Here is a 15,099-nt window from a genome sequence, read left to right on the forward strand (position 1 = left end):
AGCTCTCAGTAGCCATGGAAAAACAATCGCTCATGTTAACACCGCAGCAGTCTTGTGATAATTCACAAATTCTCTGCACCCAGACATGATGGGCAGGGGGACCGGTGAGGCAGCGTCAGAGACTCGGCAGCGGCCTGAGGCATTGCGTGTGCGCTTGGGGCAGAGACAACGACTGCATGAGGGGTCAGGAAGGGAACAAAATGCAGAGCAGAGCAGGGAGAGAAGAAGGCACCATTTTTCCCCCCAAGAAGGGATCTGAAATGAGCGTGCACCTTACACACTGGAGCTGCTGCCATGGCCACGACAGTGAGAGGAGCTCCAGTGGCAGCAGATGTGGTAATTCATTAATTCTGTCTTTCAGGGGGACAGGCTGCGCATCGGATTCAGCAGGAAGCAAGGAAACAAAAGGAGGTTGGGGGAGAGCAGAAGGCAAGTAGGAATAAACAAGAGACAGGTTGTCAGGGCATATATACAGTGAAAACAGTCTGTATAGCAGAACAAACGAGGTACAAACCTTGCTGGAAACAGTACGTGAAGAAAGACTAGAGTGTATTTACAAAACAGGTTTGTCAGAATTCCAAAACAACCGGCTGGGACTTACAAATGGAGGCTGCAAAGGCAGAGGAAGCACAACGTGTTGATCAGCAGCTGGCTCTACGTGCTTGTGCGTGGCTGAGACGTGGGACTCGGATTTTGTCCTTGATCAAGCGTGCTCAGGTGTTGGACTCTGACCCAGTGTAGGACCCAGTTCTCTGGCCTTGCCGGCACGCCAACAGTTTCCCTCCCCAAGTCCGTGTGTGCACACACATGCGGGATGTCAGATGTAGGTGTGTAAGAGCTGTGTGGGCACGGGGACACCCCCTCCGCTCTCCCGATCCCTGAAACCACCCCTGGGCACTCGTGGGGTCGCAGAGCAGAGCTGGAGGCCAGGCCAGGCCCCGCTGCCGGCCGCAGGAAGCCTCGCGCCAGGTCCCGGGAGGCACAGAGCAGCCTCACCCTCGACGATCACTCTCCGAATAATTTGGGATGTTCATCTGGCTGGCTCTGGAAGGCAGCGGGTGGCAGTACCAGGAGCAACCGGAACGTGCCGGAGAGCTTCGGCTCCGTGCCAGCGGCTACCAGCGTGCGCCCACCTCTGCCACCGCGCCGAGAACCACAGGGGAACCTGCACCCAAGGCGAGCCCTCTTTCACCGGGGGCGGCTCCCCAGCCCTGCTGCTGCTTTTTGCTGCTCGCCCCAGCGCCCAGCTCCAGCCCCGGCTCCGGTGAGGCGCAGATTTTGGTGGGGTCGCTGCTGCTTGGCCCCAGCGCGCCCTCAGCGAGCCCAGGGCGCGTCCGGGGCTGGGGCGGAGGGGGGCAGAGCCGGGGACCTGGGGGGGCAAGGACGGGGCCCGGCTGGCAGGGAGGAGCGCGACCCCCCGGGCCGGGCTTTTTTGGGGAGTTGCCATAGAAACGGGGGGAAACCCCGCGGGGGGGCACCGGCGCCGCCGTCGCTTTAAGAGCGCAGAGGAGCGAGGCAAATTACGCAGCTGCGAGGCTCATCCCTCCCTCCCTGCCTGCCTCCATCCCCGTCCCTGCCTCCATCCCTGCCTCCCTCCATCCCTCCCAGCCTCCCTCCCTGCCTCCATCCCTGCCTCCATCCCCATCCCTGCCTCCATCCCCGCCGAGGAGCCGAGCCGAGCCGCGCCGCCCCGCCGCACCCATGGAGGCCGGCGCAGGTGATGGAGGCTGGGGAGGGCGCGGGGCGGGGAGGGTGGTGGGGGGGGTCCCCTCTCTTCTCCTCCCCTCCCCGCACAGCCCCCGCTCACCGCCCGCTCTCTCCCTTCCCCGCCAGGTCGCTGAGGCCGCCGGCTGGCCCTGCCGCCCCGCACCGCCGGGGGGGCTCCGTGCAGGTGAGCAGGGCGGGGGGCGCCGGGGGGCCGGGGGCTCCCCCCCCTCCTGGCTGCGGGATTGGGGATGGGGATGGGGACCCGCACCCCGGGGGCTGCCAGTGCCCCGCTCCGCATCCGGGGGGTTCGAGGGGGGGGTGTTAAGGGCAGAGGATGCTCGGGGCGGGTCACGCGTCAGGCCCGCAGCACACCCGCATCGCATGCAGCAGACCCCCGCGGCACGCACCGGACACACGTCACGCTCGCCGGACCCGCAGCGCACGCACTGGACCTGCATTGCCTGCACCAGCCCCCCGGGGTGGGCACCAGAGCCGCACCGGACCCACAGCACAGACACTGGACCCACATCCTATGCAGCAGACACGCTGCACACACCCACGGCACGCCACTGGCATCGCATCGCAAGCGCTGGACCCGTGTGGCATGCACCAGACCCCCACGGCATGCATCAGACACACGTCGCGGTCACCACACCTGCACTGGAGCCCCATCGCATGCACCAGACCCACCTTGCATGCACCAGACCCCCATCGCATGCACCAGACCTCTATGGCATGCACCAGACCCCCATCACATGCACCAGACCCCCATCACATGCATCAGCCCCCCATCACATGCACCAGACCCACCCTGCATCCCCCAGCCCCATACGGCACGCTCCAGACCCCCATCGCACGCACTGGACACACCCTGCATGCACCAGACCCTCCCTGCGTGCACCAGCCCCACATCTGCTCCCTACAGAGCCCAAACGTTTCTCCCAGCTCTGTGGGGCGTTGCAGGAGCTGGAGCTGCTGTGCGATTGCAATTTTATTACTTAATGGCCTGTAGCTCCGTCTCCGAAGGGATAACAGAGAACGCACGAGCTGATTGATGAGCCCTGCACTCCTTTTCTCTCCTCCCCGCAAGGTCAGTGCTGCCCGCCGCCCGTGGGAACCCGCTGCTGCGCGTTTGTTGTGCCTGGGAAGTGTCAGTGCGCCCACCCCCTCTAGGAAATGTGTGGGTTGTGTCGTGACCTTGTGCGAGAAGGCGAAAATGATGGTTTGCAGGGCTTCGGAGGTCCCTGGGCTGCGAGCTTCCCCACCTGGGCTTGGAGGGGGGCAATGCCCACACTGGGGTGTCAGCAGCAGAAAGCGTCGCAGCCTGCCGGGGCGGTCCAAGCGGCGTGCCATTAAATGTGCCGTTAAATGTGCCATTAAATGTGCTGTTAAATATACTGTTAAATGGGCCGGGACCCAGCGCTAGCCTTCCGCCACCGCCGCCTTTCCCAGCCCCGATTCGAGGTGGATCGTGGCTGGGGCAGACGTCCTTCCATCACGCCGAGGCTGCGTGTGAGCGGAGGGGAGGAGTAGCTCAGTTTCTCTCCCATATCGCTGCCTTCGTACCCCGAAGGAGAGCTCTCTTCTCTCTGCTTGCTGGTCCTCAGCTCGGCTCCAGGCACAGGGTGGGCTGAGCAGTGTAATCGCCCCCCCGCCTGCTGTCCTGCCTGCCCGAGCGGAGACCGGAGGGCCTGGGTGCCAGGCACCCTGCTCCTGCCCTCGGTGCGGTCGCTGCCACTGTGGGGTTTGTCACTGGGCTCTTTTCTATTTAATTCTGGGGGCCGCAGCTCCGGACCAGCCTGGTGGCGTGGCTCAGGCCCCGTGGGGCTCCCTCGGGGAGCCAGGAGGTGCCACGAGTGCCCCCGTGGCCGTGCTGGGTTGGAGGGCCTGGGAAAAGGGGGTGAGGAGGGGAGCGCACGGGAAGGGGATGGGACACCCCCCGGTCAGGTCAGCTGGAAAAGTGGTGAGCTGCATGACCCGGTCTCTAATGGTGTCTATTTTCCTGTAATCTCTGGGTGTAAACTCAGCATTTTATAACAAAACAAGAGAATAAAAGGAAATACTCCCATGTTTCGTGACGTGCTATAACAACTCTTAGCAGAATTGATTTTTTGGCGGTGTTGCATAAACCTCCCGTGCATTTTGTCTCGGCTCTTGCCCCGAGCGCTCTGCTCTGGCACGAACCCAAGCATCTGCCCTGCGCGGCCGGCAGGTGAGGGTCTGCCTGCTTTGGGACCCAGGTCCCTGCCGGAGCAGGTTTCCAAGCCCCCAGGGACCTCACTGCCCCCCTGCAAGCTGCCAAGCAGGAGCGAAGCGGCCCCTAACCCTGATGGAGGTGGCGAGGGAGCGCGGCACAAGGCGGGCACCAGGGTGGCCTCGGCTGTTACAATTTACTCGGTGAATTTCCTCCAGTGTCTGTGTCCCCAGAAACCCCCTGTGGCTGAAGCAGGAGCGTGGTCCCGGTCCCGGCTGCGCGCCAGGCTGGGTGTGATGCCGGCAGCTGCGGGTCTGGGGGTCCCCTGGGGACCCCTCCCTGCCCATACGTCTTTCTGCCTCCTCGTCGGCCCTGATGGCCTCATCCTGCTTCTCTCCACAGCTGCCCAGACAGGTCCCGGTCCCCTTTTGTACACCAATGGATTCTGGCACTACTGCTGTTTTCTGGGCCGCAGCACCCGCTTTGTCCCAAATGCAGTTCGTGGCTGTTTACCACTCTTCGTGCTTTGTTTATTTGTAGCGTGAAGGAAAAGCAAAGCCAGCACAGGAAAGCCATTGAGGGCTCCTCGCGACGCTTTTGTTGTTCCTTGGGAAGCCGAAGCTGCGATTTGCCTTCCCTCTCGGCTCTCTGCTTTTGATGGTGTTGTCTCGGGGAGGCTGGAAACGCCCCAGCAGCCCCCAGCCCCGGGGGCAGCGCGGTGCCGGCAGGGCCGCTCGCGCTGCTGCTCGGACACATGTGCTTGGTGCCACCGCGGCAGAGCAGGGCAAGGAAAACAAGGAAATGCGCGGCTCAGGCAGCGGAGGAGAGAGACCAAACCCTTCTCCTGTGTGGCTTTGGAGAGGCCTGGTGAGGTGTCTGAGCATCCCCAACCCAAATGTGTCCCTTCGCCTCGCCGCAGCGCGGCTCTGCGCCGACAGCCCGGGTGCTGTGCGTTCGCTGCATCTGTCTGGGGCTCGGCCAGCCCCGTTTGAGGCCATTTTTGCAGCTATTTAGAGCCCTGCGTGGGTGGCACGCAGCAGAGGCAGCCTGTTAGCACCGCGCGGAGGAAAATCCGACGTCTGTCCCGGTTTGCCGGGAGCAGCGAGGCGAGCAGGGAGCATATTCACCCCGGGGGGGGGGGGCCCGGGGTGCGCCGACAAAAGAAGCAGCAGGCGAGAAAACCGGGGAAAGCCGAGCGGCGGCTGGCAAGGCACCGCACCGAGAGGCGGTCGCCGCAGCGCCAGGGCCGGGATTAAGGCTGCGAAACGAGCCCGCCTGCCTCTGCGTGCCCGCTGCACGTTCCCCGGGGAGGACAGGATGAGCTGGTGGGGCAGCTCGGGGCAGGGCAGCAGCCGGTCTTCCTGAAGGCATGCAGAAATGGAGAGAGGCGAGGCGTCTCGGGAGCTCGCAGGAGTGAACTCGGGAGCCTGCGGTAGCGAAACCCCTGGGGGAACGAGCTGAGGAGCCTTCAGAGGCCTCATGCACTGACGGCGAGGCTCTCACCGGGGTTCCTCGGCACCGTTTGCCATGCAGGAAGGAATATAGGAGGGAGAGTGATGCTTGCCCAGCCCCGTCTGTCCATCGCTGGCTCAGCGGGGAACCAGCTTGGCATGGCGAGGTGGCAGCGTGCAAGCCGAAGAGGTTTCCCTGCAGGGCAGCAACTCCAAAATGAAGGCTGAGCCACTCATCCCGGGGAAATCCTCTACGGGATGGGGCTGAGCTTCGGCTCGCCCTTCCCAGCACTCTGCCACCCTCCTCCCTTCGCGTCGTCATCACTGCCTGGTCTGCAGGTCGCTGGTGGGACCCTGCATCCCTGTGCGATGTCCCAGCAGTGCCCAGAGCCCCCCGGGGGGGGACCTTGGCCCTGGGAAGCCATGGGGGGCTCAGGTGGGCACCCTGCGCGGGTGGGGACGGGGTATGTGAGGTGTCCGGGGGTGCTGGTGCCTGGCACCGCTACCGATGCAGGCGTCAGCACCAGCAGCCCTCAGAGCCCTGCCTGCTGCTGACCGCAGCAGTTCGGGGAAGCGCTACCGACGCGGTTACGGCCAGAAGCCGGGGAGGATGGCCGTTAGCTCCCGTTGGTAAGAGTCCTGGTCCGAATCCTGTGCCCAGCTCGTGCTCCGTCCCGCCGCGCGTGCAGTATCGGCTTCTCATGCCGTAGCTCTGGATGTTTCCATATCAGGGACCGTTTCTTTTATGCAGCAGGAGCTCCCCGGCTAATTCTGTTGCACAGCACAAGCACTGTTTTGTGCTGTTGTTTCTGAAAGAGCTGCCTTTCGGGCCCACTAATTCTCTGTCCCCCATGGCATCGCTGGACCAGCCCCGTGCCGCTGCTTGCGGGGACCAGAGCGCAGGACCGTGCTCAGGGGAGGGAACAAACCCCGCCGTGTGCCACGGGCACAGAGGCTGCGAGCATCTGCACCGGGGCAGCAGGAGGAGGTCGCTGGGTGCTGCTGGGTCCCTGCCCCTGCGGGGCCACCAGCACCCGTTTCTTGTGGTGCTGCCACAGCCCAGGCTCACGGGGTCAGGCTGGGAGGTTTACGGGGAGTTTTGCTCTTGGTTGGCTCTGGGAGACAGGGTTAGAGCTTTCAGCAGGCAGCGCTCATCCTGCTGCCCCCCCTGAGCCTTGTTTTGGCCCAGGCAGCAGCTTCAGCTCCTCCGCACAAGGATTTGCCAGCGCTCCCCGAATCGCCCCGACACCGCTCCTGGTGCCTGCGTGCCCGCACCGGCTGCGGGTGTTAAAATCCCCGCCTAGCTGCGAGCCCGGTCTGCGGCACGGAGCTGGGGCTGTGCGCGCCAGCTGGGTCGCTGTGCAGAGACAAACTGGCTGCCGGGGGCACCATTTGCATGATTTCTGTTGTGGGGCTCAGGTGCAGCTTTGTGAGGCCGGGTTAGAGCTGCTCGGGGCCCGTGCCGCAGACACGTCTCTTCTGGGGCACGATCCGCCGCCATCAGCTCTGCAAGCATCATCCCACGAGCAAGGGATTCCCCCATGGTTTTTCCTATTCCTCCCGCTGCAGAAAAGACGGAATAAGGTGGAGGAGATCAGGAGATCAGTGGCTCTCGGTCAGGACATCTTGAGCTCCATCGTGCAGCCGAGTGCGGCGAGGGTCCCGCTCGGGGTTCGCCCCTTGCACGACTCGGGCAGTGCAGCCGGGACTGCTGGCCATAGCACGCCATCCTGCCAGGCCCTGGGTCTCCCCTCCCACTGCCCAGGCTCCTGATGCTCATTTCTGGTTTTTTTGGGGGGTGCAGAGCCGCTGCTGGAGCTGCCTGGTGGTGCGGGGCTGGCCGCTGGCTCTGTCCCCTGCGCTTCTGACACGGAGAAATGAGCCCGCCCATCCTCTGCCCCAGCACGGGTTGCTTTCCACCCCGACGTTTTTATGGGATTTCTTCTCTTCTGCTTACCCTCGCAGCTTTGCTCTGACTCCTTTCAGAAGCCTCCTTTCTTGGATGATTTCGGATTGCTGTGACCTGCTCTCGGTTACCCCTCTGCGTTTCTTGGCCCTCCCCGCGGCCGCTCGCGGCTGCCATTGTCTTCCTTGCTGGCGAGCACACAGCGCGCTCGGGGACTCGCTCATTTATCTTTGAACGCTTTCCATTTCCTCTCTGTGTATTTTTCCTAATGCCTAATGGACGGGCAGCCGCCGCAGAGAGCCAGAGCCGCTGTGCACGGGCTGCTTGCCACGGCGACGCTGGGAAAGCTCTCGCCCAGGCTGCCACCAGCAGCGCGGGGCGTTTCGGCTCCGGGCTGGCTGGGACGACGGCTCTGCCCCTGAAAATCCCCTCCTGGGCGCTGGGCAGCTGCCCAGGGGAGCACAGAGCAGACGGGCTCTGTCCCTGTGTCAGTTTTCCCCCCGGAAAGCCCCGGCTGGGGTTTGCAGCAGAGCTCCCTGCGCTCTTGCCGTGCTGCAGAGCCGGTGGGGAGCTGCGGCTGGGTGCGCGGGAAGCAGAGGTCCTCACTGCTGGTGCCTCTCTTGCATGCAAAGCGATGAGGTTGTCGTGGGTTCCCCATGCTGCCATGGCAAGGCTCGCTTCTCACCGCAGGTACTCGTCCTGGTTCACACAGTTGCGGTAGTTCCGCCTGCAGACAATAATTACCTTGGCCCTCAGAGGCAGTGCATGAACACGAATGTGTGGGATTGGTGTTGTGGCTTTGGCCCCGAGTCTGCCAAACCTGCCTGACCTCGGCAGCCTGCGGGCACCGCCGGGCTTCGGGGGAGGCTGAAACAGCCCGTGGGTTTCTCCAGAACGAAGGCAGCACCCGGGCATTCCCAGCGATTAAAACCAAGCCTCTGGTGGCAGGAGGAAGCCCGGCAAGGCAGACCCGGGTCCCTGGCCGGGAGGGGACGTGCCGTGGCAGGGACCCGAGCAGGCGGCAGAGGAATCGCGGCACCGCGGTGGGTGCTGGATGGAGGCGCTGGAGCGCAGCGCCGAGCGCTCGCCAGAGCCCCCACTGCGGACCCAGCCCATGCCGTGAGGGTGCAGGGGGGCTGCCCCTGGTCCTGGCACTCATCCTGTGGGCTGAGTGCCACACAGAGGGCTCCCTCCTGAGCAGAGCCACATCAGGTGCCCTTTGCAGTGGAGCGGGAGGCAGCAGCGATGCCGGGTGCCGCTCGGCCGCCGTGAGCCAGCGCACGCTGCTCGGGGCTGCGAGAGGGCGAGGAGTTAATCCGTGCGGCTGCAAATCTCCGCAAAGCCCTGCCCGGGGGCTGCTCGGGAGCACGGTGACATTATAGGAGCAGGGACGGGCTGTGCCGTGCTGCAGTGCGTGGCGCTGCCGGAGGGCCAGGCTCTGCTGGATGCTGATTCACGCTGCTGCAGCAGCACAGCCCCGCGGCAGCGCGCGCCGGCGGTCCGGGAGCTGTGACCCAGAGGGGCTGAGCGCTGCTGCTCCTGCCCCAGAACTTCCCCCCGTGCCCATCCGGGACCCCCAGGCCGCACGGGGCTGGACCCCCAGGTGCTGAGCGGGGGCTCACCACGGCTGCGCGCTGCCAGCCCCTCTGCTGCAGCTCCCTGAGCCCGTCGGAGCCCTGCTTTGGGGAGCAGGTAGCAGCAAACCCTGGGGAGAGGGGGGGGAACTCGGTTTTGGGCAGGAATTAGCCTGGGAGAGAAAATCTGGGATTGCCAACGCCAAAGGCCACATCAGGCGTGAGCTGGCAGGGCGCCCTCCTTTCCTCCAGCCTCCCCCCCCTCACCCTGCTTCTCTCCCTCCCTGGGAGCGGAGCCCAAGCAGCACTCAGCGCTCCCAACCCATTGATTATCAGGTCCCATCGCTCGGGCTGCTCGGGGCCGAAGCTGCCAAAATCTGGGACAGATGCCGGCGGCTTGAATGTGCCGGGGATGGGGGGGGCCCAGGCGGTGCCCCCGGCCGTCCCCAGCAGCCCACGAGCACGGGATCCAGCCGACAGCTACGGACCCCTGGGCCTGGCCTCTTTATTTACAGGCAAAGATCTGGGGTTCTCATGGGCTTAGCGGCTGCTGCCGCATCACACAGGGATCTTCCTTACCTGCTTTCCCTGCTGAACGGGTGATCCTGGATTAATTAATGACAAGCATTAAAGGTCCCAGCCCAAGGCAGGGACACGGCGTGCCCCGGTCACCGGTGGGGTGGGACACGGCGAGGTGCAGGGCTGGGTGTCAGGACCCCGAGGTCTCATCCTGTCCCAGAAACGCACAGGTGGGTGTCTGGGCTGCTTCTGCTTGGCCTTGTAACGAAGAAAGCCCTCACCCCAGGTGTGCTGCCGGGGCAGGACCCCGGGCACGCAGCACCCCGGCGTTTGTGGGCCATGGGAGGCTGGCAGAGAGCAGAGCTGGGACGTGCATGGGATGCAATCCACGTCTGTCCCCACAAAGGTGACCCCAAGGCTTAAATCGATGCCCTCGTGCTGGGGCTGAAACTCTGTCTGGGTGCTTTCCCCACCCTGACCTCCTCTCTCTGTTGCATTTAACCCGCAGTTCCCCCGTGCCCAGGACCCGCGGCGCTGCGGCCATGTCTCTGCCGGGGAGCAGACGCTCGTCCACCGGATCCCGAAGGTGAATATGCTTCGGCCTCTCATCCCCGGAGCCCAGCCAGCACTTCTCGCGGTTAGCAGCAGGGCAGGAGCGTCCCCATCCTCCCGCACACCCAGCCCAGGGCTGCTGCTCCACGGCACGGCCGCCCAGACTGGATTTGGGGCGCCGCATGTCACCGCCGCACCGCGTCCCCGTCTCCGCATGGAGCACCCCCAGCACCGCACCCCGTCCCTCTCTGTGTGTCTCTGACCCCGCTGTCATCGATAACTTGGTCCTGGGATCAATCCCTGGTCCCAGGATCAGCTCTTTGGGCCCGGGATCGAATTCTTGGTCCCGTCTGCCAAAGGCAGGTGCCGGTGGGGGCCCCGTCCCCAGCCAGCGGCGTGAGGGCGCTGGGAGCAGGCGGTGACGCCGGGAGGTGCACCACCCCCGGGAAGGTCCCTCCTTGGGCTTCAGTGACAGAAAGCAAAAGGGAAAAAGAGATTTTAAAAAAGCGTTTATTCCCCTCTGAATGTTTCCATGTCCTGGGCTGAAGTTTTTGAGTCAGGGGCTGCAGCCAGCGCCGGCAGAAAAAGGCAGCGTGGGCCTGCGGAGGTGCCACGGCCACGCTGCTGGTGGTGGGCAGCAAAGCTGTGCTCCCGGGGGGCTGCCGGTGCCCGTCCTTGGGGTGTGGGGATGCTGTGCCGGTGCCCAGGGGGTGCCACACTGGGGGGGTGTGGGGGGGGAGCGGGTGGGCAGCCCCCCCTGCCCTGCCTTTGCGCCCGTCACCGTGTCCGTGCCATTTTGATCCCCGCTGTTTGTTTTGTCCTTTTGTCTTGTGTGTTCTCGGTGTGGTGGTTGGCAGTCGCGGGCTTTATGGACGGAGTGGCTTGGCCTCCTTCTTTAAGTCTTCAGCGCCCTCAGCCACTCGGCCTGAGACACAGCCTCTTCTCCCTGCCTCCAGGCGCCCCTCGCCCCCCGGGAGGGACACCTACGGCACCTCCTCGCTGAGCAGCAGCAGCAATTCTGGCTCCTGCAAGGGCAGCGACAGCAGCCCCACCCCAAGGTAACCCATCGCCCGCAGCCCCGCGCCCCCCCCCAGCGGGGGGAACAGGGCCCTCGGGAGGCTGCCGGGTGCCCCCGGGCAGGGGGAGCAGCTCTGGCTCCAGTGCTGCCGGAGCCCCCCGGGGCAGGGGCCGCAGAGCGAGGCTGTGCTGCTGCCGTGGCGGCTGGGCGAGCTGCAGCCTGCCGAGCTGCCCGTGGGGCTGTGAGACCCCCCAGCACCCCCCCGCCGCTGCTGTCGTTGTGTCTCCTTTCCCTCCCGTCCTTCCCGTGGCTGTGGCTTGCGCGCTGCACGCATCCCTCCCCGCGCCCCGGCTCCTTCGGGACAGAAGGTGCAGGAGCAGGGTTTCGTTTCAACCCCTTCGTTCTGTGGGGCAGGATTTGGGGCTGCCCGTGCATTGCACCACAAGCAAGGCTTGTCCCCAAGCTGGGGCTGCCCCCGCCAGCCCCCAGCCACGTTCCATCTCCCAGAAGTGGCAACGAATCTGGGGGGAAATGATGGGTCTGGGGGCAACCTGGTGAACGGAGACGGTGCCAGAGCAGGGACGGGGCGGCCACGGGCATCGCGGGGCCCCGTTCTGCCTGGCTGTCCCTAACGGAGTGTGCCGGCGCTGTGGGGCTGCCCCCCACGAGGCCCAGCAATTTGGGGCTGCCCTGTGGCGATGCACGGGGGCTTTGGGTGCCCTGCAGCGATGGGCAGAGGGCTCAGACCACCCCGCTGCGACGTGCGGAGGCTTTGGTCCACCCTGCTGCACTGCGAGAGCTCCTCGTGCTGCCCGCAGGTCCCTGCGCCTCCCCCTGCTCCCTCCCAGCCCAGGCGTGCGGCCACGGAGCTGCAGCCGCTCCCCATCCCCTCCTACCCCTGGCCACCCCCCTGCTTGCCCAGCTGCCCCGGGCTTCAAGCCATGGCCACCAGCCTCATCTGTCCCGGTGGCAACACAAGGAGGGCCCCGAGGTGCTGCTGCAGCCCGCGCCACGTGCTGGGTGCCCCGGCTTTCTCTCCGTGGGCTCTCCAGACCTGCTCCGTCCTGAGCCATCCCATTGCACATCCTTCAGACCCTCATCTGACGGGCCTGATCCCGCCCTGGGGTCTCCATCCTCGTTGTACATTCCCCGGCAAGCTCGCTCTGGGCACACAGCACCGCTACCGCCCCGCTCCGCTCGTGCAGGGCCTCGGAGAGCCACCGGCGAGCGGTGCCCAGGGTGGCACGGCCGCCCTGCCACCCGCAGCCCTTCCCCTCCTGCCCACGGGGCTCATTTGGGGCACGTTATGGGGCTGGCAGCACCCTGTAAAAGAGATGTCGGCCCCTCCGCCGAGCCCCACGCCGGCGGCTGGGTGACGGCCGTGTCCCCGCAGGCGCTCGGCCAAGTACAACCTCTGCAGCGACAACCACGGGATAAAGCCGCCGACGCCGGAGCAGTACCTGACGCCCCTCCAGCAGAAGGAGGTCTGCATCCGGCACCTCAAGGCTCGCCTGAAGGACACGCAGGAACGGCTGCAGGACAGGTGAGCACCGCGCCATCGCCCCGACGCGGTGCAGGACCGTGCGTCCTGGCTGCCAGTGTCCCCTCGGTGACGCCTTGTCCTTGGTTCGTGCCCGCCCTGCTGCTGGGGGGCACTGAGCACCACGGGTCTGCCGGGCATCGCAGGCACACAGCTCTCCCCGTTCTCTTTTCATGCAATCCGAATTCATTGCCAACCCGGAGAGCAGATTTCGGGGCTGCAGAACTTGTAAATCTCACCGGAGGTGACTGTGCTCTTCCCTTCGCCGCCGGTTTTTCTCTCCCACGGTTTTTCTGAATCGCAGCGTGACGGAGTGGCTGAGCTCCATCTGCTCCTCCGGGGGCTTAGGCGCATCCTCGCTGCCTCGCCAGCTGCCGCGCGCCCGCCCTGGGCACCTGCCTGGTCCCACGCAGCCCTCTGCAGCCCCTCCGGGAAGGGGCCAGGCACCTCTCCCGAGGGTCCCTGAGCCTCTGGACCTGACCCTGGGTCCCAACTGTGGGTTTTTCAGGGTGGTCTCACCCTAAATCACTGCTCTAAGCACCCACGGTAATTGCTGGGCACGCGAGCGCTCGGCTCCGTGGCATCCCCAGCGCTGTCGCGGTGCCCTGACCCGGCACGGCAGGGACTGTGGTGACCGTCTGCGTGCCCGTGCACCCGCCCCTGTCTCTTGCAGAGATGCTGAGATCGAGGACCTGAAAACGCAGCTGTCGAGGATGCAGGAGGACTGGATCGAGGAGGAGTGCCACCGCGTGGAGGCCCAGCTGGCGCTGAAGGAGGCGCGCAAGGAGATCAAGCAGCTGAAGCAGGTCATCGACACGGTGAAGAACAACCTGATGGAGAAGGACAAGGGGCTCCAGAAGTACTTCGTGGACATCAACATCCAGAACAAGAAGCTGGAGACGCTGCTGCACAGCATGGAGATTGCGCAGAACGGGGCGCTGAAGGAGGAGGGGGCCGGCGAGTCGGCGGGGGGGTCCCCTGCCCGCTCCCTCACCCGCAGCTCCACCTACACCAAGCTGAGCGACCAGGCGGCCGGGGACCGCAACGTGGGGGGCTCGCAGACCATCTCGGTGGACGAGGGGGCCGACAGCGGCTTCGCGGGGGCGGACGAGGCTCCCGGGCGCCCGGACTTGCTGGAGGGAGGGGAGCCGTGCGCCCGGCTGCCCCCCAGCTCCACCTATGAGAAGCTGCTGGGGCTGCGGGGCGGCGTGGAGGCGGGCGTGCAGGCCAGCTGCATGCAGGAGCGGGCCATCCAGACGGACTTTGCGCACTGCCAGCCCGACCTGGACACCCTCCTGGAGAAGGTGATCAAGTCCCAGGCTTGCAGCTTAGGCAGCCCCACCTCCGCCTGGGTCTCCGAGTTGGAAGACGCGGCGCCCGGCTGCGAGCAACCCAACCCCGCCGGGGCCATGGACCTGGTGGCCGCGGACCCCGAGGCCGTGCCGGCGGAGGCGGGGGCCCCCCACAACAACCCCACCGTGCAGCAGCCCCACGGCGCCGGCCCCTCCATGGCCATCACCTGCGTGGCGGCGGCGGCGGCGGAGGAGGAGGAGGCGGCGGCGGAGGCGAGCTGCGACGCCGCCCCGGCCAAGAGCTACTGGAGCCGCCACTTCCTCGTGGATCTGCTGGCCGTGGTGGTGCCGGCGGTGCCCACGGTGGCCTGGCTGTGCCGCTCGCAGCGCCGGCAGGGCCAGCCCATCTACAACATCAGCTCGCTGCTGCGGGGCTGCTGCACCGTGGCCCTGCACTCCATCCGCAGGATGGGCTGCCACGCCGTCGGCACCCCCGGGGGCAGCGCCCAGCCCTGACCCCCCCCCCCACACACACCACCACCACCCCCCGCTCGCCCCCACGGACCCGACCGCTGATTGTAAAGCCCCGTGCCGGCGTTGTCCCCGCTCCCGGGGGGGGGGGCACTTCGTCTGCTCCGGCTCCTTATGCAACCCCGAGGAGGGGGCAAAAAGGGGTGCGGGGGTTGGGGGGGGGGGGGACCTGCTGCTGCTCTGACACCGCTGTCCCAAAGGATGCCAAGGACCGTTTCTGGAGGAGCGGTGACACGCGGGATGGCCAAGCCCTGTGCCCCCCCATCCCGGCACGGCTCCTGCGGCTGTGGGGGTGCCACCCCGCCGGGGGGGTCACTTCATTGCACTTGTTTTCTTTTCGGCTGTCCCTGCACGGCCCAGGGAACAGCTCTCTGCGGGCGGGTGGTGGCGAGGAGCCGTCCGGCACCGGGGGTGCCAGCATGGGGCCATGGTGGATCCCCCCCCTATGGGCACCTTCCTTGCTCCGGGTGCAGCTTCGCACAGTGACAGCAAAATTGTGGCTGCAGGCGGGGGGACAGCGGGGAGCCCCCGGACAACCGAGGTGGAATCGGATGGAATTGGATGGAATTGGGTGGAATCGGGTGGAATTGGGTGGAATTGGATGGAATCAGATATACAATTGGATATACCTCACGCGTTAGAGCAAGGCTGAGCCACCCACGGCACCGTCGGTCCCGTACCGCTCGTTCGTTTGCTTTGCACTAGATTCACTTTTTTTTTCTTCTGGTAAAGACAAAAGCCCTGGGGTGGGGGCCGAGGCGGTGGGGGGGGGGGGGGGGTGAGGACCGGCTGTCCCCATTGCCCGCAGCACCTGG

At 65.6% G+C, this 15,099-nt stretch overlaps 1 protein-coding gene across 3 annotated transcripts; it reads left to right on the forward strand.

Annotated features, from left to right (window-relative positions):
* The first annotated feature begins 1,634 nt into the window (after nt 1-1,634).
* Nucleotides 1,635-15,056, forward strand: SNPH (syntaphilin). Of its 3 annotated transcripts, XM_083801621.1 has the most exons (6): nt 1,635-1,717; nt 1,834-1,891; nt 9,860-9,937; nt 10,860-10,961; nt 12,315-12,464; nt 13,135-15,056. In XM_083801621.1, the coding sequence occupies exons 3-6, from the start codon at nt 9,894-9,896 to the stop codon at nt 14,267-14,269; spliced, it is 1,431 nt and encodes a 476-aa protein (XP_083657747.1). In that variant the 5' UTR covers nt 1,635-1,717; nt 1,834-1,891; nt 9,860-9,893; the 3' UTR covers nt 14,270-15,056. The 3 variants fall into 3 exon arrangements, with proteins under 3 accessions (XP_083657747.1, XP_083657746.1, XP_083657748.1); XM_083801620.1 differs by lacking the exons at nt 1,635-1,717; nt 1,834-1,891 and adding an exon at nt 2,658-2,797 and having other exon boundaries at nt 10,761-10,961; XM_083801622.1 differs by lacking the exons at nt 1,635-1,717; nt 1,834-1,891 and adding an exon at nt 2,658-2,797.
* Nucleotides 15,057-15,099: the final 43 nt, after the last annotated feature.

This window comes from Anser anser, assembly GCF_964211835.1.
Source record: "Anser anser genome assembly, chromosome: 16".
Classification (NCBI taxonomy): Eukaryota; Metazoa; Chordata; class Aves; order Anseriformes; family Anatidae; genus Anser; species Anser anser.